The 21113-nt window shown below is 42.7% G+C and overlaps 1 protein-coding gene across 1 annotated transcript; it reads right to left on the reverse strand.

The window, feature by feature from the left end:
• Nucleotides 1-11973: 11973 nt before the first annotated feature.
• LOC101771582 (probable LRR receptor-like serine/threonine-protein kinase At3g47570) lies at nucleotides 11974-15851 on the reverse strand. The gene is made up of 2 exons (XM_004979205.3): nucleotides 12842-15851; nucleotides 11974-12661 (listed from the first exon to the last, which is right to left on the reverse strand). Exons 1-2 carry the CDS (start codon nucleotides 15822-15824, stop codon nucleotides 12267-12269), a joined length of 3378 nt encoding a protein of 1125 aa, XP_004979262.1. The 5' UTR covers nucleotides 15825-15851; the 3' UTR covers nucleotides 11974-12266.
• Between the last annotated feature and the right edge of the window lie 5262 nt (nucleotides 15852-21113).

The following is a 21113-nucleotide window of genomic DNA, read 5'->3' on the forward strand; positions in this document are numbered from 1 at the left end:
TCTTTGGGGTTTTTGTGTGTTGGCTTGCAACTTTATCATGATAAATTGTGTAGTCACTGTTGGCTTGCAACTTTATCATGAAGGAAAGTTGTATAGTCTTGTATTCAAAAAGTTTTGCATCTCTAACTCTTGCATATACTGAATCGTAGACGTCACAACTCCTGAAGTGGGAATTCATGGAATTCAGCTGGAGATGGACAGCATTCGCGAAATATGGAGTGCCTCTTTTAATAAAGAAGTTTTCCGAAGAACTAACATTTGTTGATCCCAGGCAAGCCCCGGTGCATTTTATACCTATCTATTTTGGAATCGTTATTTCATGTGACTGGTTATAGGTTATTGCTTATTGTATGCACTAGGTCTAGGAGTTGATTGAAACCTATTCTTGTGTAACATTTGTTGATCCCAGGCAAGCCCCGGTGCATTTTATACCTATCTATTTTGGAATCGTTATTTCATGTGACTGGTTATAGGTTATTGCTTATTGTATGCACTAGGTCTAGGAGTTGATTGAAACCTATTCTTGTGTATGATCATGCCTTGTTTTAAGGACATCTTTGCCACTTGTTCAAACCTTAGAAAATACCCAAGTCTAGAATTGCTTACTTGCTTACATGCTTGGTTTACCAACCTTAAGGAAAACTCTTAAGTCATACATGTTGCTTATAAAGGATACCTTGGAAAATGAAAACGGACAGAAGCTAGAGATGTAGTTCTGTCTGCTAGATTAATTTGATTAAGGCCCGATTCGTTGTCTTAACCTTTGATCAAGTGATAAGCATCTGATCACTTACTGGGTATGGGACCAGTAAAGCCCAGTAGGTTAGTAAACTCTGTGATCAGGAATACTTCGTACCCGCGCTTGACGTGCTGGAGATTGGCAGGGGTGTAGCCTGAAACTCACATGGAGATCGGGCCAGACGTGGGGTCCCATGTGGGGGTGCATCCCTGGGTCCGGGTAGTCGTATTCCTAATCATTGATTTTGCTAATTGAGAGGTTGTTAGATACGACCTGGACAGTCGTATAAAGCTGGTGATCAGGGTACTCTCCTGCAGGATGTAAATGGATCCGGATCACCGCAATTCTCGGTTATGAATGCACTTGATCACTGTTGAGCATCGTAGTATCAATTCATGCAATATATATATATATATATATATATATATATATATATATATACCTTTGGTTGATATTTGATATATGACTTAACAGCTATGGTTGTTTTTACTTCTGCTATCATTTAAAACGGTTAGGTAATAACTTAACCCAAATAAAAGATAAAACTAAGGCCTTACTTGTAGTAAGCTTTTCGGCAAAAATTGCATTAGCCAAGTACACCAAAAAGCTAAGCATCCACTTCCAAAGAAAGCTATTATATTGGTTAGTCGGGTAAGACTTGCTGAGTACCTCGTACTCAGGGGATCCCTTGTTGTTATTTTCAGAAAACCAGTAGGGACCCACCGAAGAGGAAGCTCCGAAGATCTAGGGTATCTTATGAGTCTTATGATACCCTAGAATAAAACTTAGATGTTTATTTTTTCTTCCGGACTGGTTTATGTTTTAAATTCTTAGAACCACGCTAACCTGCACTATTAAGTTTGTTTCGAACTATGGTTGTAATATATCGTACCTTTGATATGTCTTTAAAAATATAATATTTGTTGATATTATCCCATCGCGGATATTATTCTGATGTATGGCTATGAGACACGTCGTGGATCCTTCGAGGAGTCCTAGGGACACTCGACGGACTACCGGACTTATGCTGTTTTAGGTGCGTTTCGGATAATTGCTGTTCCGACAGCGATTAGGCGCACTTAAACCAGCTTAAGTTGGGCGGTTCAACATGCCAATTAAAACAAAAGAGTACTAAATATATACTTCGATTACCTTTCAAAAATTCAATATGATCCAGGGCAAAACGTCCCAAGAAACTGAGGGTATATTTCGCAAAAAACCTATTTGCAAACCAACGCGAACAAATTAGTTTATAGAATAAACTAAAATTCGTAAAAAATAGAAGAAAGAAATTCAGCGACTACTATTACAACACCTGCTCCTCCAAGATTACATAAACGCTGATTCTTCATCCAAAACCAGCTTCGTTAGCATTACTCACGAGACACAATAGGAAAGATACGTCTGCCTTAGTTAAACAAAGTAGAACAATAATCAACGCTGGAAACATATATTTGACAATTAAAAACAACAAATAAAAAGAGTACTCTATGTACTTACGTAACCTACCGATGACACCCAATTCTCCTGTCGTGCGATTCACCGGATCCAATTCAGATGCTTCGGCAATAGGAAAAATAAACATGCATACATACAACCACGAATGAATATAATGCGATCAACATGAGAAAATAAACGGATCAAAAGTAAACGCACACGCTAAACTAAAATAAAAACTAATAAGAAATTTCAATGAATCAAACATAAATGCATACACTGAGTTAATTCTAGGAGATGATGATGATGTTGCCTTCGCTTAGAATCTCGCGTACAACGACATGTAGGTGGTGACATAAAGCCGAAATAGGTCCTCCAAAATTCAAAAATGCAGAGTGTGAAAGAGGTATAGCAAAAAGAGTGGAAGTTTAACGACAAAGCATAAAGATAAAAATGCACAGGTAGCGCCATAAATCTAGAAATCTCAACACGTAGGAATTGAGCTATAACAAATGAGCAAGAACACGTCAACACGTCATCCACCAATGCAGTGAACATGGAGAAGCGAATACCTATGCATACTCTTGGAATGTTGAGGAGATGTCAAACGATTAGAAACTACACCAGGAAAATCAATGCTATTGCTGCATTTTTTGTCAAATGAAAAATGATTGCTGAACAGACGTCTGCTTTAGACATATTTCAGTGAATAAAAATTTCTGAAGAATGCAAATCTGAAAGGCAGCATTCTAACATATTAACCACCATTAATATTACAATAGTATAAGTTGTTTACATATATTCAGCATTCCAGACATTTCAGCATTACAGACATATAGATGCAACATTTGCTACTTGCATACTACACAAAAGAAAAGGAAGCTTAATGCTGCATCTAGATAACTCCATATTAATATGGTTCAGATTTCAGACAGCAGGCATATGAAAGAACTACATATAGTAATTGGATAATTCAGATTCTTGATTTGAATATGTCCGGATGATGCTTGATTAGGTGTTGAGAAGACTTATTCGGATCCACCTCAAAACCCTATGCTGCTGATTGTGATCATCGTAAAAATGCAAATACTTGATACTCCTCACCAAGTCAAAGAAGATCTTCTCTAGCCCAACTTCAGCATAGCGAGCACGACTATGTTTTTAGACTTGATACTCCTTACCTTTTTTTTGTGTACATTATAAGGTTGTATTGACATATTCGATCAGGAACATCACTACTATGTTTTTAGACTTTACCTTCCATTTTCAAGTTGATGGTAACTCAGATTGTTGTAATTTTCAAGAAGTAGGTACTATGCTGGAGGGGTTTTCACATGGTTTGCGACATCGGGTTGTTAGATTGACAGTAATTGTAGCGCTAAAAATGTTGAACATAGGGTTCCATAAGTCCAATTTTTTGTTGACTTTGTTTCGTTGTCTGTAACCAGATCCAATTCTTTGGAGTTTCTGTATAGAATAGAAACATTGTTTCATAGATTTAAGTTGCCCTCTCTCTACTTTTTCCAATTCTGATGATATTGTCTTGCGGTGCGCTGCTGCAGTGTGTCATTTAGGATTTATTGAGAGTTGGGCAAGACACACCACACCACAGGAGCAGGGGGGTGTCCTTTCATATATAGGCCATATAGGCTGGCAGTTACAAGTGGAAGTTGTATAGGCTAGTAGTACAAGAGGGAGTACAACTGACCATATCTAATACCCACCCGTAGTCACTGACCATATCTAATACCCGCCCGCAGTCACAGGAGGAGCTTGGCAGACACCAAGACTGGACCAAAAATCAGTAAACAACTGTATAGGAAGACCCTTGGTCATGATGTCAGAATACTGATGTGAACAAGGGACACGAGGAACACGAACTTCTCCCAACGCGACCTTCCCACGGACGAAGTGGATGTCAATGTCAATGTGCTTCGTTCGTCGGTGATTAACAGGATTGGCTGTCATATAGATAGCAATGACATTGTCGGAATAAACCAGCGTAGCCTCGGAGAGAGGAACATGAAGCTCGTTTAGAAGCTATCGCATCCAACAACACTCTGCCATAGCATGTGCAACAGCCCTGTACTCAGCCTCAGCACTGGAGTGAGAGACCGTAGTCTGTCACTTCGAAGACTAGGAGACTAAAGTATCACCAAGATAGACATAATAGCTTGAAGTAGAATGCCGCGAATCAGGGCAACCAGCCCAGTCTGCATCAGAATATGCTATGAGAGTGTCCACGGGTCTAGTGCCAATATGAAGACCATAGGACAGTGTGCCTTTGACATAGCGTAGGATGTCCTTCACAAGCGCAAGATGACGCTCACGAGGAGCATGCATAAACAAGTAGACTTGTTGAACAACATAGGCAAGATCAGGCCGAGTTAGAGTAAGGTACTTAGAGCGCTAGCCAGACTTCTGTACTCAGTTGGATCATTAATAGGAGGTTCGTCTATGGCAGAAAGCTTGGACTTACTGTCCGCTGGCGTTGACATAGAGTGGCACTCACTCATACCCGCGCGCTGGAGTAGATCCAAGGCATACTGTCATTGGGACAGAAATAGGCCAGCAGAAGATCATATGATTGAAATCCCTAAGAAGTGATGAAGAACCCCAAGATCAGTCATAGCAAACTCTGTGCGAAGCCGACCAATAATATCTTGAAGTAGAGCTAGCGTCGAGGCAGTGAGAACAATGTCATCTACATACAACAGGAGGTAGGCGATGCTGGCACCATCCTTGTAGACGAACAAGGAGGCATCAAAAGATGAAGAAACAAAGCCCAACTATCATATATAGGTGGCAAACCGCTGGTACCAAGCACATGGAGCCTGCTTCAGACCATAAAGCAACTTCCGTAGGAGACAGACATCATCAGGATGAGCTAGATCCACAAAACTAGGAGGCTGCTAGCAGTACACTGTCTCACCAAGATGACCATGAAGAAGTGCATTCTTCACATCCAGCTGATGAATCAGCCACTCACGAGAAGTTGCAATACTTAGAACAGTCCGGATGATTCCCGGTTTGACCACCCAGTTGGATGTCTCGTCGTAGTCAACACCATGTTGCTGTGAAAAACCCCGAAAAACCCAATGAGCCTTGTGATGAGCAAGAGAGCCATCGGAGTGGAATTTATGCTTGTAAATCCACTTCCCAGTCACAACATTCACACCAGGGGGCCGAGGGACGAGGCACCAAGTGTCATTATCAACAAGAGCCTTGAACTCATTGGCCATAGCAGCTCGCCAAATGGGATCGGCAAGGGCACTGCGATACTTGGATGGGACTGGCGAAGCAACTGGATGCTGAGCTGACAACCGAGTGCAGCCACGTCATAGGGCGATAGAGAGGCTAAGGTGGCTGCAGCTCAACCGCAGGAGCTGATGGCTGCAGCTCAGGTGCAGGAGGCGGAGGTACCTGGAGATGCTAGCTGTAGACATGGCCACGAAAGAGACCAGGGGGTGGTGCTTACAGCGGCTGAACACGAGCAGCAGCCAAAGTACCACCCACTGGTGGAAAAGCATCGGGGGATCTTGGCAGGGGCACAAGACCACGCCCACCCGGACTGGGAGAGGCCGACGGCCTCGGTGGGGATACAAAACCGCTCCCGCTGGGTGCCGTGAAGGACGGTACATCCTCATTGACAATTGGAGGCGACGGACTAGCTGACAGTGGAGTCGATGGAGCTATAGGGTTAGTAGGATAGTAGCAATAATCCGAATCATCATCTAAGAGGAAATCGAAGAAGCTATCGTGAATAGGAGACTCGTGAGTGAAGGGGAAGGTGAACTCATCAAAAATGACATGACGTGATATGATGATGCGGTGACTGGCGAGATCAAGACAACGATATCCTTTATGAGAGGACGGATATCCCAAAAGCACACAAGCGGCTGACCGAGGGGCCAGCTTATGAGGAGAAGTGGCCTAGAGATTTGGTTAGCAAAGAAACCCAAAAACTCAAAGAAGCTCATAGGAAGGCGGACTGCGGTGCAAGCATGTGTAGGGAACCTCATGGCCAATGGAAGATGAAGGGCTTAACCCCAACAGGATGGCAGCATGGAAGCATGAATGAGGAGTGTGCGCACAGAGTTATTAATGGTGCGAAGCATACGTTCAGCCTTGCCGTTTTGAGGGAATGTGTAAGGGCAAGAAAGATGAGAAACAATGCCACGAGAAGCTAGAAAAGATACTATGGCATTATTAACGAATTCTTTACCATTATCAGTTTGGAAACATTTAGTGGGAAGACCAAACTAAGTATGAGTGTATGCAACAAAATTAACCAAGTGTGCATGAACATCAGACTTGCGCTTAAGAGGAAAAGTCCAGCAAAAGTGCGAGTAATCATCAATCATGACCAAATAATAACCGTAGCCCGAAATACTAGTGATAGGTGACGTCCAAACATAACAATGAACAATTTCAAAGGGAGAAACTATTTTGGAGGAGGAGGGACTAAAGGGTAGCTGCACGTGTTTGCCTAGCTGGCAAGAATGGCAAAGTGAGCGAGCTACTTTATTACAATAAATAGACTGATTATTCTTGAGACGAGCTAGGGCAGCACAACTAGGATGGTCAAGATGCTAGTACCATAGGGAGGACGAAGCAGCGATGAGGGCATGGGCAGTGGCAGGGGTGACGGCAGATATGGTGTAGAGATTGCCATCACTATTGCAACGAAGAATCACGCGTCCCGTCCTGAGGTCCTTTACAGAAAAACCAAAGGCATCAAACTCAATGGAACACTTATTGTCTCACGTGCATTGATGATAGAAAGCAAGTTTTGAATCAACGAGGGGACAACAAGGATGTTGTTGAGCATTAATGTGGAGGTAGTGGTATGTAAAGCGGAATTTCCTTGAGATGTGACCAGAATATGCGTACCGTTACCTACTATAATGGAAGAATGAGAGGCAGGGGAGTGAGAGAGGAGTATACCATCCAAGGTGTGCATATGGGTTGAAGCACTAGTGTCCAGGACCCAGGGGTTGGAACCTTGGATCAACATCTGCTCAAGGACAGTGATCAGCCCGGCCTGATCCCAGGCTTGGGTTGGCTGCGCCATCTGGAGGTGGGGAAAGATGGTCGGCGACGCCTAGGAAGGGGACCCAAATGCAGCATGGGCCTGTGGCATGGAGCCAAGGAGGCCCAGGCCACCGCACCAGCCCTGGCTGCCCGAGCCACCGACCTGGCCTCCCTACTATGGAGCAGATGGATTGAAACAGAACCACAGGCCGGTGGGATAGGGCGCACGCGGCTGCTGCTGGCCGCCCCCGCTGCCGCCACTGTTCCACTTGCCAGAACCCCTCTTGCACCGTGGCTGGGAGCCAGAAGGCGCGAAGGAGGAGCGGCAATTGGAGCTGTAGTGAGGGGAAGGGGTGGAGGCGACGAGAGCAGTGGACGCCACCACCTTGTCCGTGTTCACCAAACGCAGCTCCTTCAGGGCAAGCTGATCGAGTGCTGCAACGAAGGTGATGTTCGGCGTGGTGGAGATGAAGTCCCCAGTGGTGCTGTAGTAGGTTTGGCGTCGTGGAGGAGGTTGAGGATGAGCGTGGAGTCTACAATAGGCTGCCCAACATCATGAAGGGCATTGGCAGCCCTCTTCATCTTCTTGCCGTAGTCTTCAACAGACAGATCACCCTAAGTCATAGAGTGGAACTCGTGACTTAGGAATATGGCACGGGGAGCCTGGTTTGCTAGGAAGTGAGTTTCGATGGTGACCCAAAGCTGGCGCGCTGTCTGGTCATCTGTCATGGTGAAGTCCAGGACAGAGTTGGAGACAGAGCCATACAGCCAGCTGCAGACGCAGCAATTGCCTTGTTACCAGGCAGCATCAATGGGATTGGGAGGAAGAGTCCCATCGATATGTCGTAGAAGACCAAACTTGCTGCACATGACCCTGAAGAAGGAGCTCCATTTGTTGTAGTTGGAGGAATGGAGTTCCAACGTCATGGGGACGTAGGACTTGACGGCGATGGTGGCATAGGGACTCATTGCATCTGACATGGCTTCAGCAGCTTCTGGGGAAGAATTGCTGGTGATAGTGCACGTAAACAGCAGTAACTGCTGGAGGAAGGAGAAGAAGTAGTGCTGATGGTGTGGCGCCTAGTGGAGGAGACGAGAAGGCACCTGGGCAGCGGAGGAGAGGGCGCTCGGGGCAGCTGAAGAGAAGAGAGGGCACACGGCTGGCCTAGAGGGTCCGGACTCATGATACCATATTGAGAGTTGGGCAAGACACACCACACCACAGGAGGGAGGGTGCCCTTTCATATATAGGCCATATAGGCTAGCAGTTACAAGTGGAAGCCGTATAGGCTATTAGTACAAGTGGAAGCCATATAGACTAGTAGTACAAGAGGGAGTACAACTTAGCGTATCTAATAGGATTAATGAGGACCCACCTAGATTAGTATTTAGAATCATGTCTTTAATTCGTAGATAGACGAAGATGCTAATTAAATCGCAAATGAGACTATATTGGTCATTTCTTAGTTGAATGTGTATTAAATGCAAATTTTGGACAATTTTTTTGAATTAATAATTAACGTTCCAAGTTTGTATTACCAAACTTTGACTCTCACATTCTGAACATCCATTGAACTTTTGCGTGCACACTTTTCTGCTACAGTTTTCTAATTTAATTATACTCATGTCAACAATCTAAATTATAATCATATTATATTTAAATTGATTGTGCTAATAATTCCGATTAATAAATAATTAAATCGTATAAAATTTGCGCAGGCACAAGAATATGCAAACTAATTTATTCAAATTTTATAGTAGCATGTGATGCAGCAATACTAAGGTGCGCAGACAACACGCATTGTATAATATATAGACATAACAAACTAGCTACTTCACTTCGGAGTTTACATTATTTAGATTACACAGACTTCCAAACTACATAGACTATTTGAGACAGGATGCAGTGTACATGCAGATACGACGACGATGATTGAAACTGATTTCATATTTATATGATAGAACTTCGTTGGTGTTCATAGAGTATGCATCTTTAGTGCATCCCTCCTTGTTTCCTTCCCATTACTGGGGCCATCTGCAATTATTTTAACGTATCATTCCATTGAATTAATCAATGTAGTATCGAAAGAAAATCTAAGTCATTCCTTTTTACATACCCACTATTATTGTAGTCAGCTTTGAGATGACCATGTGCTTCAATTATCATCTGCACACTGCTTAAGGATGATTTTCATGTGATTTGGATCAATACCGCCATCCACAACATCAAAGTGTAGTGGAGCGCTCTCGTCTGCTCCTTGATGTAGAATGGAACCATTCGCACACCTTTCATCTCTTTGAGCATAGTTGCCCATATGTTTCTTGTTGACCTTCCCTGCTCTATCAGTTCAGCTGATGTTGCATCAAGCCTTGACATCTGAGTTTTGAAAACTTTCTGCCTTTCTTCAAGAATTTCTTTTGCTTCATAGCTCAGATCCTCAATTTCAATGTTAAGCTCACGCTTTATGTGTTTAATAGCTAGACCAGCTACAGCTTCTAGCGCTTCTTCCTGGGTTTTTTTAGGCTTCGAGGTCAATCTGCAAGATCGTTTTTCCATCGGGTTTTCCAGTCCTGGAAATGCAGATGACAACCAATCCAAAGTACATGCCGCTAGAAGCTAATCCTGAATTGTATAAAGGTGAATAGATATTCAAACTGGTGCACACTTCATTCAGTAAAATCCTTTGACTAATCCGTGCGACCTTCTTTGCTGGCCATGATCCTTCAAAAGCTTCTACTTGTCACAATGAGCAATAGTACCACAGTACAATTAGTGAGAAATGACACGCTTAGATTTCAGGAATTAGCATGTTCCTGATTTGAGGTACGACTGTTACAATATAAACAATGTATATTAGAAAATCAATGGAATGAACAAGCACAATTTCAAGTGCTATTAGTTCTAAATTATTTGGGCTTTATGCTTAAATTCGGCTATAAGTCCAAGTTCTTGATTATTTATATTAATGTGACCAGATTAGACCTTAATGTGCCTACTTGCATGCTCAAGTCCCCAAATTATACTCGAATTCATGCTTAATTTTGCAATTAGGTCTTAGGCTTCATCACTGGAAAATAGAGCAATCCAGCAAACAATTGAACGATGATTCATCACTATGTAAAAAAATACTAGATAATACTACTTATATACATATATATAACAGACAAGGTATTAAAATTACAAACTCCTTCTTACGGTACTCCAGTGTTGCTCTGCTACTCTATTTTACACTATTTTGCAAACGATCAAACTTAAATAGTGATTTGCATGCTTTACATATTGCAAGTACTTTTTACTAAGCGATCCACATTTGATTCACACACACTACATAATAGCATTGTTCTGACTCCACTACATAAAGTCAAGCACTAATTTACAGGTTCTAGCTACTGCTAAAAGGAAAACATCAGGATGCTGAAGCAGTTTATATAGACGCACTCCACGCACGCATCTACGCTTCAAATAAACCAAACGATCTATGCTTCTTCGTTGAGTTGCACTGGTATGAAATATCTTTTCAGCCACACGACGAAAAACTAGCAATGCTTGTATCTCTATGACTCCTCCCGCAGCAAGAGCAAGAAACAAATCTCCACTTGATTGATCATGGATAATTGATCCACTGACACAGGCACGCTGGAGGACATGCAACTCACGAAGAGTCTCTGTCCAGCCATACTGCTGCTTCTTTACATCTTCATTTATATTTGCAATACCCTGAGTCACAAACTCACCATCTTTCTGTAGGCACATTTGGGTAAAAAGTAGAGACTAAAATCTTGGATAGTTAAAATTGTCTATGTCAACACTCATTCTGCTCTTTAAAAATTCAATTGCTTTTGTAGCAATAGCTTCAAGAGCAGCAGTCATCCGGTTCTACCGAGCCAGTAACTCTGTAGTATCAAAATGTGAACTGCGATACGTAATCCAAACCCAACCAACAACATTGGTACCACAAGAGGACTCGGTTCCAAAACTTAGAGCATCGAGTTTCAGCTCCTTGCAAAGTTCACAAAGTAAAAGTTGATGACTAATCTTCACAACTCGATTAGCCTACATGACATGGAACATCTATTTAAACCCCATTTGTATAGATCCACGTATAAAAAAAGCAGTAGATATCTGTTCCACCATTTGCATTCACCGATTGAAGCATAGATAACTCGATCAGCGTTGATAATGGAATTAAATAATCAACTCATCGATTCAATCATAGATAGCTCAATCAGCATTGACAATTGAATTAAATAGTCAACCAAAAAAGAACACTACTACCTGCACATGAATCTAAACTAATAATAAATTCTGATTTTTCTCCTACTACTAACTAAAGAATTGGAAAATATTTTTTGCACGCATAGTACGTTATTGAGTAAAAATATGCACAACATGTGATTCTTAATTGACAATGAGACACGAGGAGCATTAATACCTAGTGTGGTGGAGGCACCATGTTGGACGCTACTCAGCAAAAGCAAATTCGACTCTGCTTTCCTTGAACTCTCCGTTTTCTACCAAGTTTACTTTTCCCTTGCACACAATAGTAGGCTATTTAGCAAGCCGCATCTGGATGGGGTTGCTGAGTTCATGAAGATTGTTTCAGAGATATTTAGTGAGAATGAAGAGATACTTTGTTCATGTCATATGTGCTTGAACCAGGTCCGGGCGTATAAAGGAGTTGTGGAGGATCACTTATATTGACAGCAGTGTTAGATAAGAGTAGCATCATCATGGAAATTTAGAGGGCTAGTGACAACACCAGTAGATCTAATCCTTGAAAATTCAGAACCGGACATATATACATGTCATATTTGAAGTTACACTTTCTGCCTACCGTACCGTGATATGATTTCATCTTCATTTCTGCGTTTCTGTACCATAATTATTAGAGCGCCAGTGACAACACCAGTAGACCTAATCCTTGAAAATTCAGAACCACAGCATAAATTTTGAAGAACTAAAACAAAACGGCTTCGCAGGAAGATTCCTTCAGTCACTTGAGCAAAATAATCATAGATTATATTACACCCGTAACATGCAAACAAAACCAGTTGACTATTCCTCAACACATATTAGTGCTGAGATTGTCCGTTTTATTGTGGAGACTTCAGCATAAACGTCTAATATTGTTGGTCGATCCTTTGGTGTCTGCATGGAGCATGCGAGGCCAAGCTTAACAAGCTGCATGATGCAGTTAAGAATTCCCATTGTTACATGCTTTTCATGGTCTAGGTTAGTGTCCACGCCTTCAGATCCGAAATTTGGGATGATCTTAGGATCAAGTATCTCACATATCTTTTCGGGAAATGCATTTCCGACAAATTTCTGAAGGCTCAAACCATTATTAAATAACTCATCTGTTGGGCGTTTCCCGGTGAGCATTTCTAGAATGATAATTCCATAGCTGTATACATCGCCTTCTTTTGAGATCTTGCTCCCAGTTCCATACTCTGCATTATTTAACATTCAATAATATTACAACGTTGATTATTGGAAATAATAAAAGGTTCCTTTTTGAAAAAAATCAGTAAAACATGAATGATATTATGGATAACCTATAACTTTTATAGTGACGAAAGATATTAAGATAGTAAATGTTTTTTTTGCGGGTAAAGATAGTAAATGTTTACCTGGTGCAATGTATCCAATTGATCCTCTTGGTCCTGCTAAGCTTGAACTAGTAATACTTGAGGAATCGTGAATTTGAAGGAACTTAGCTAACCCAAAGTCGCTGACACGGGCTCCCATGATATCATCTAGAAGCACATTGCTAGGCTTCAAATCACAATGGACAATTGGGGGCACGCAACGGTTATGTAAATAATCCAATGCAGCAGCGATGTCCACCGCTATTGTTACTCTGGAGCCCAAACTCAACGGTCTTCTCATTTCCGAATAAATCCAGCTCTCTAGGGTGCCATTGGCCATATATTCGATTATAAGAGCTTTGAAATCATTCCCTTTATTGTCCCACGTTGAGCATGCAGAAATAACCCTTAGGAGATTACGATGACGAGTGTTTCTAAAAGCCTCACACTCAGCAACAAAGCTTTTTGGGGCTCCAAGTTCATCAAGTTTGAAAACTTTGATAGCAACAATTTCACGTGCTTCAGACTCAAGTACACCCTTATATACTGATCCATATGCCCCTGAGCCAACCAAGTTGTCTGAAGAGAAACTGTTTGTCGCTTTGACTAAATCAGCATAGGAGAAGTTCTTCATCTCATTGAATGATGGATGATCTGACCGTTTATATCTCTTTCTTTTTTTCAAGAGAATAAATACAACACATGCCACAAAGACCAAAGCAAGGGCCACACTAATCACAGTTATCATTAGATTGCGTGAAGAAGAGCGCTGGTGTCTGGATGATGCCACGCAAAGTGGCAGTTGAAACTTAGGGGAACGAGAGCATAACATACTGTTTCCTTGGACAAGTACCTCACTAGAATTTTGAAATATCCCTCCTTCTGGCATTTGACCCTCAAGGCTGTTGAAGGACAAGTTCAGAAGCTTCAAAGAATTGAAGGATTGAAAAAAGTTTGGAATTTGTCCACTCAAGTTATTTCGAGAGAGGTCAATCTCAGCAACACCTCCCAAATTGATGAATGACTCAGGAATTCTGCCATCAAGAAAGTTACCCTCCAGGTGAAGGGACTCTAAGCGGACACACGCACCCAGACTAACTGGAATTTGCCCAGAAAGATGGTTGTTGGAAAAATTTAGTAGGCCAATATTGATCAAGCCACCAATATCCTGTGGAATTTGTCCAGACAGCTGATTGTGGGACAAATCGAAACCTTCTGTTAAGGAGTTAAGAGAAAAGAGCTCTTTTGGTATGCTCCCGTTCAAGGTGTTACATGAAAGGTTGAGAGTTATTAATTTTTTGCAATCGCCTAGTGATCTAGGAATGGCTCCACTGAAATTATTATCTTGCAAAAAGAGCTTGTTCAGTTGGCCGAGTTTGCCTATTGAAAGCGGAATTTGTCCAGAAAGATTGTTCTGTGATAAACTTAGGGAAGTCAAGTTTGCAAGATTTCCAATTGTGCCAGGGAGATTTCCGGCAAAATAATTCTGCTCCAATCTAAGCCGCATCAGGTTTGTGAGGTTCCCTATCTCTGGTGGTATGGTACCAGATATTTTATTTGCGTGCAGCCACAAAGCATTTAGGGTGTTTGCAAGACTACCAACTGAACCCGGCAAATTCCCTTGCATTACGTTTGTTGCCAGTGACAAAACCTCCAACTGCGTGCAATTTTCCAATGAGGAGAGGAAAGACCAATCTCCAGCTTCCAGCTGATTAGTTGCCAAAATAAGTTCGTTTAACTTATAAAGGGGCCCAAAAGAAGGGATAATACCATGGAATGCGTTAGCCCCTAGGTTAATTGACTCAAGATCAGTTGCATTGGCCAAAGAAGGAGGGATTTTTCCTCCAAAGTTATTTTGCTGCAAAATCAACGTTTGGATGCTTGGAAGGGTGTACCCGATGTCAAATGGAAGGGCACCAGTGAAATAGTTGACGCCTATACTAAGGTACATGAGTGAAGAAATGTTGTATAGGGAGGGTTCAACAGTCCCTCGGAAATTGTTGTATGATATATCAAGGACTTGCAAGTTTGGTATTTTGCTTATACTTACTGGGATGCTGCCCTGTAAATGATTAGCTGCAAGCAAGAGCGAACGAAGGGAAGAAAAATTCCCCAAAGACGAAGGTATGTTACCTGCAAGACCATTCACCGATAATGTAAGATATTGCAAAGGTGAGTTGAGATTTGAAACATCTGGTATGGACCCAGTAAAATTATTCCACCCGAGGTTTAATCTTCGAAGTGATGTGCTGTTGAACAGGGCTGGAGGAATACCTCCACCGAGGTTGTTTTTTACCAAGTTCAATACTTGCAGCGAGGAACTGTTAGCAAGGGCGGAGGGAATAGGCCCTGTGAGGGTATTGTTGGCGAGGACTACAGAAACAAGGGCTGGGCTGCTTCCAAGTGAAAGGGGAATGCTGCCCGTCAAACTGTTGCGAGCAAGATATAAAACCGAAAGATTGCGGAGCATCCCTAGCTCTTCTGGGATGCTTCCACTGAGCTTGTTGCTCCTGAGATCAATCACCTGAAGATATGTGGAAGACATAGTGTTTGGGATGGAACCGGTAAAGCTGTTAGAGCTGAGGTTAAGGTAGCTCAACTTACTCAGCTGCCCAAGTTCTGGTGGAATCTGACCACTGAGTTGATTATCCGGCAAGTGGATCCTTGTCAGGAGAGTGAGGTTGACGATGCAGGGTGGTATTTGGCCACTAAGGCCATATGACTCGAGGTCCAGCGCAACGACACGAGTTGTGTTCGTCTTGCTGCAAGTAACACCGGGCCAGCGGCAGAAACTGAGGGAATCGTTCTGCTTCCATGAGCCTAGGAGGTTGGTGGCGTTTGAGAGGTGGAGCTTGAGGCAAAGGAGTGTTTGGAAATCTGTGTTGGATGAAGAAAAAGAAGCAGCAGCAGTAGCAGCAGGGAATACTGCAAAGCTCGAAAGAGAGGAGAGGACAACAAAGATTAAGAGCCGCGCGGATCTGAGAGTCCCCAAATGAGGCACATTTTTTCTTTGTCTGTCACACATGTTGTGATCCTTCTTCTCTAATACAAAGTTTCCTGAGATCTACTAGCGAAACATGCTGCATTTATACAAGGAAAACGTAAGCTGCTACCTGCCTAGCTCTATGCACATGTCCCTTGCAAAGTAGTACTTCATTCAAAGATTCTGTTTTGGACCACATGTACGCGGTAAAGGTTGGACCGACGCTCAGCACACTTGGCCACTTGTCTTTCTATGAACGCAGACAAAAATGACTAGACTAGATATTTAATCATTTGGCAGTGAATGCACGTGGGTTCTGCATGTTTATTTGCCCTCTAAAGTTCCACGATACTTCTACAAGGAGAAAGTCAATGTATGGCCTAAGAAGGCAAAGCACGTTCGTCCTTGTTCTGCATTAGTACGGACTCCAAGCAAATATTCTTGCAAAGTACTCTATCCGTACCAAATTACTGTTCGTTTTGATTTTTCTAAAAATATAATTTTTTATATGCACTAGAAAAGTTAAAACAAATAATAATTTAAGATGGGGAGTAGTACTTTCGAATGACCTATGCTGTAGAAGGTGACATCAATTATTGGTTAGGTTCCTCGCTGGTTTCTTATTCCTCATTTCAAGCTAATCTTCTTTCAGAATTTCTGTCAAAGAAAGAGAGGAGGAGAAGAAAGATATTACGTATCATGTAGACGATGACCCCTTGGGGACGAAAAAGATGGGCCGCCGTTGGATCAGGGAACTCGACTGCGATTTCCCCTCCAACCTATGGTTCCTTACCTGAAATCAACAGAACGGTCCACCGTGGTCTGAATAACCAAGAGACTTGTCTTGCCAAGTATCATTCGTAGCTACTATGGTCCAAGAGACCTATCAGTCATCATGTAATTCCAAGATTCTTTGACTACACACGCAGCTACTATGGTCGGATAAGTTGACCAATAATATACATGAACCCAATTCGAATTTGCCCCCTATCACATATGCAAACAATTGTCGCTGGAAGTCTGGGAAAGGCACGTGCGTTCCCATTTGGATGACTCATCGTGTCTGAACTTCCACGATACTTCCATGTCACTAATGGCTGGAGTCGCTCACTGTGCTTGACTTTTTTTACGAAACACACTCAAGACATACCACCTGCGGTTGGAAAGATTCAGAGAAATATCCCTGTGTTGCCAAATACAAATAATCGTCGACAAGTGGATGGTGGTCGTTTGTGGCATAGATCGTTAGATTATTTTAGAAACCAGTATTTGCTATGGACAAAAAATAAATATAAATAAAAGGTATGTTTGTTAATGCACCACATGATACATGTATGAATAATTCTGGATGTATGGATACTTCTAGATGGTATGGTTCACCAATTTGATTGAACCACATAGTTCACCCTTCACCCCTCTTAACAGATAATTTGATTGAACCACATGGTTCACCCCTCTTAACAGATAGTTATACCAAGTGGGATGGTATCATCATAGATGAGTCCACACAGTTCAACCAACCAAACAAAAAGCAACTATTTATCTTGCCTCACACATGAATCAAATGATACATGCAACCACTACTGGTCCCAAAAATTGCCTCACCACCGATTTAGAGCGGCGTCTGTTTTATATCGTCAGTGATACTCACATCCATCACCGCTGGATGGAGACCCGGCGATGAAGCCCATAAAAAAACAAAAAAAGCTGCCGCTCGTCCGCACCTCACACCAGCGCCGCTCCTGCCAAGATGCTGCGGCCACGTCCACGCCGTCGTGCCTCTACGGCAGAGCCCCCGCACCGCCGCGCTGCTCCCACCAAGCCCTGCACCAGTTGGAGGTATGCCATAGACGCAATCATAGAGATGATGATATTCCATTTGTATCCATGATTTATATTGTGTTCATTGAATATCCATTAAAGGCTACTTGAATTGATCTGCAATTATGTGAATTGTATGTGAAACTCTTTACTTGTATGGTTATTCTAAAAGTTATCCCTAGTCAGAGTTCATGTGTGGACACACATGAATATTAGACAAGTACATGTATTAGTTGATGACTATGTTTCACAAGTCATGGACATGGAGATGTCAAACTAATAATGTAGGCGTATGTAGAGACATGTGCTAGGACTGACCGAACGCGAGAACTAGTTCTCCCATTACACAACAAGTACGCTTTGTCCTTAGATCCGAGATTGTCGCATGTACTCAAGATGTGGATTGACTTACTTAGGGGCTATCAAATGCTACATTATAATAGGGTAGTTAAAAAGGTAGCTTTCAGGTTTGTCAGGAAGCATGCTGTGAGGCATAGTCAATCAAGATAGGATTTGTCCCTCTCTGATTGAGAGTGATATCTCTGGGCCCTCGAGTGATCGGATCCGGAAATGCATTGCCATGCTACGTATGGTTAAGAGTTAACCTACAAAGAGATTCCGAATCATAGGATCGAGAAAGAGCGGTCGGCTTGAAGCTAGACCAAATATCGTGAGGCAAAGGGAATAGCATGTATGTAATGTTGTGACAGTTCGTCTGATATGATCTTCGTGTGCGTATAGAAGTTAGCACATCTTGCTAGAGGCCGCTACCGACTATTGGGCCGAGTAGGAGTACTCGAGCCATTTCTATACGTATCCGAACCCATAGGGTCACACACTTAAGGGGCTAGATGCCCAATTCGAATATGATCCGAGTTGGATCAGGTTTAGAAGTACTAAAGGGCCTCGGACCTAGAGGACCGTCAAGAACCTTTATAAATAGAGGGGTGGGGCACCCTAGGGTTTACGCTTTTTGCCGAACATCAGCCGCCGCGCCCCCCACGCCTCGCCCTGTTGCAACTAGCGGACCTAGCAGTCTGGCTTGCGACGCTTCCTCCCTGCACATGTGGATACCTTGGAGGTGTTGCACCTGCAGCACTTGGATGAGCTGCCGACGAGCCACGACGAGCCGACGGCGAGCCACGGCACGAGAAGGATCTCGCTGTACGTGGATGAGCTGCTCGACGTCGACGTGTTCGACTACGTGTTCGACTATGCTGATTGGCTTCGCTGCCCCGACACGGTTCTACATCTTCCGTACCAGTGCGTCAAGTGGTAATCCCGTGATCCATATACGACAGTTTTCCTAGTTTACGCGGTAGAAAAATTTTGTTTTGCACTAGCGTACCCTACCTCGTATCCCAACAGTGGTATCAGAGCTGTAGCTGTTTTGTTATGGATTCAGGATGTGTGCATATAGAGATATGTGAGTTTTCAGATTGATCTATGGCCTGTTTTCGTGTTCTTGCTGCAATGGTCGTGTAACGATATACTCCTACCAGTCGGATTTCCGCCATCGGAGTTAAGTGATACACGTAATGGTAGTTGCAGCGAGCAGTTAAATGATACACGTAATGCCAGTTGCAGTGAGCGAAGATCAATGTGATTGGTCGAATCGAAATCTAGGTTCATACGCCAGGCGCATGAGATGTGCAATAGTAGATTGGATCTACTACCTGGTTGGAATTTTGCCGTATATGTGTGCTTCAGTAAAACAACCATAACTTTTTGGTACAATCTCGGATCGAGGCGAATTTTATATAAAAATTGATCTAAAGAAAAAATTACACATAAAATTCATCGGCTTTGCCATTTTCGATGAAATTAGATTTCCCAATTTCGGCTTGGAAGATGAAGTTTCGGGCCTTTGAAGTTTGGAGCATTAGAACGTCAAACTCTGGTTTGCAGGATGCTATGATCTTGTGAGCAGTATGGCCCCTTTGTGTATGTGATGCATGTGTGTAACTTATTCGTGACCTGCGTGTCGCGCGTACGGCAACATGGCTATTTAATGGTCTGCGTACCAATCTGTGATGATCCAAGCAACTATGTAGTCTTCTTTACTAGGTATTAGGTGTAATAACATGTTCTAGTTCTTGGAGGACTCATCACCAAAAGAATGGAACATGGAGATGGAGATCACCATGGTGAACAGATTCTATGGAGATGGAGATCGCCATAAGAAAATGGGCCATACTGTGTCACAACTATGTGCATGTTATTCTTTATGTTTTACTTCCTGCATGATGTGATGTTAGAAGTAGAACGATCCCTCACAAAGTTTAAGTTTGTATGCCCTCTCAACTAAAACTTGCACCGTCCCATGTCTTGTACAATTGGTGGTGGGTCTATGAAATTAGGGTGCCACTGGTTTTCCTTGACTAGACGGGTTCGTGTCGGACACTTACACTCATAAGGGTTGTTTGCTTAACAAGGTTATCTTAATGGTTAAGGACCTTGGGGCATAAAGGTTGGGCGCCGAGACATGGAGATGTCACCCAACAACAGGAGTCATATATGATATGATTAGCAAGAACTTGCTTACCGATCTACCTTATTTGCTAGCGGTGAAGCTAAAGCTCACTAGTAGACTTGTTAGTTGTGGATCCTGAATCACTAAGTATCAATAGAGGGATATTGATTTTAGTAGGAGAAGATTCTGTTAAATAGTTTAATGTGATTTGCTCCATCATGGATACATTTGTCTTAGTGTATTTTGCATTACTTTTGTTGTAGATTTATTGGCACCTAGCAACACCACACCGTTTGCTTTGCGTTCGGTCCTTGAGAAGGACAAGTTGAATGGAACAAATTACTCGGATTGGATCCGTAACCTGAGAATTGTTCTTAGGGCTGATAAAAAGGAAGATGTTCTAGACACCCCATTACCAGAAGAACCTGCTAATGATGCATCTGCTGCCGTTAAGGCTGCTTACAAGAAAGCATTTGATGCCAATCTTGAGGTAAGCTGTCTTATGCTCACTTGCATGGAACCTGAGCTGCAGATGCAGTTCGAAACAAATCACGAGGCACACGATATGATTGTGGCGCTCAAGGATATGTTCCAGACACAGGCCAGGACTGAAAGGTTCAATGTGTCCAAGGCTTTTCTGGAGTGCAAACTAGCAAAAGACGCAGTAGTAGGACCACATGTAATCAAGATGGTTGGTTACACTCAGCGATTGAAGAAGCTGGGCTTCCCAATACGCCAAGAGTTGGCCACTGACTTCATTTTTTCGTCTCTTCCGCCTAGCTATGGGAACTTCCTCTCGAACTACAATACGCATGGGATGGAGAAGGATCTGAATGAACTATGTGGTATGCTCAAGACAGCAGAAGTTGACATTAAGAAAAGCGCTAGTAGCAGCCATGTGATGGCTATATAGAATAAGCCTAGCTTCAAGAAGAAGGGCAATTCTTGGAAGAAGAAGGGTAAGGCTAGAGTGTCCAAGCCAAACCCAGCGCCCAAGGCTAAAGCTGGACCTGCTCCAGATAAAGAGTGCTTTTATT

The sequence above is a fragment of the Setaria italica genome, chromosome VIII (assembly GCF_000263155.2).
Source record: "Setaria italica strain Yugu1 chromosome VIII, Setaria_italica_v2.0, whole genome shotgun sequence".
NCBI classification, from domain to species: domain Eukaryota; kingdom Viridiplantae; phylum Streptophyta; class Magnoliopsida; order Poales; family Poaceae; genus Setaria; species Setaria italica.

What these genes read in the sequence shown, in the direction of transcription:
- LOC101771582 (XM_004979205.3), bottom strand. Translation starts at nt 15,824, where the DNA reads ATGTGTGACAGACAAAGAAAAAATGTGCCTCATTTGGGGACTCTCAGA. An exon ending in AATTGGATACATTGCACCAG is followed by an intron (nt 12,662 to 12,841) that starts GTAAACATTTAC and finishes TAAATAATGCAG; the next exon opens with AGTATGGAACTGGGAGCAAG.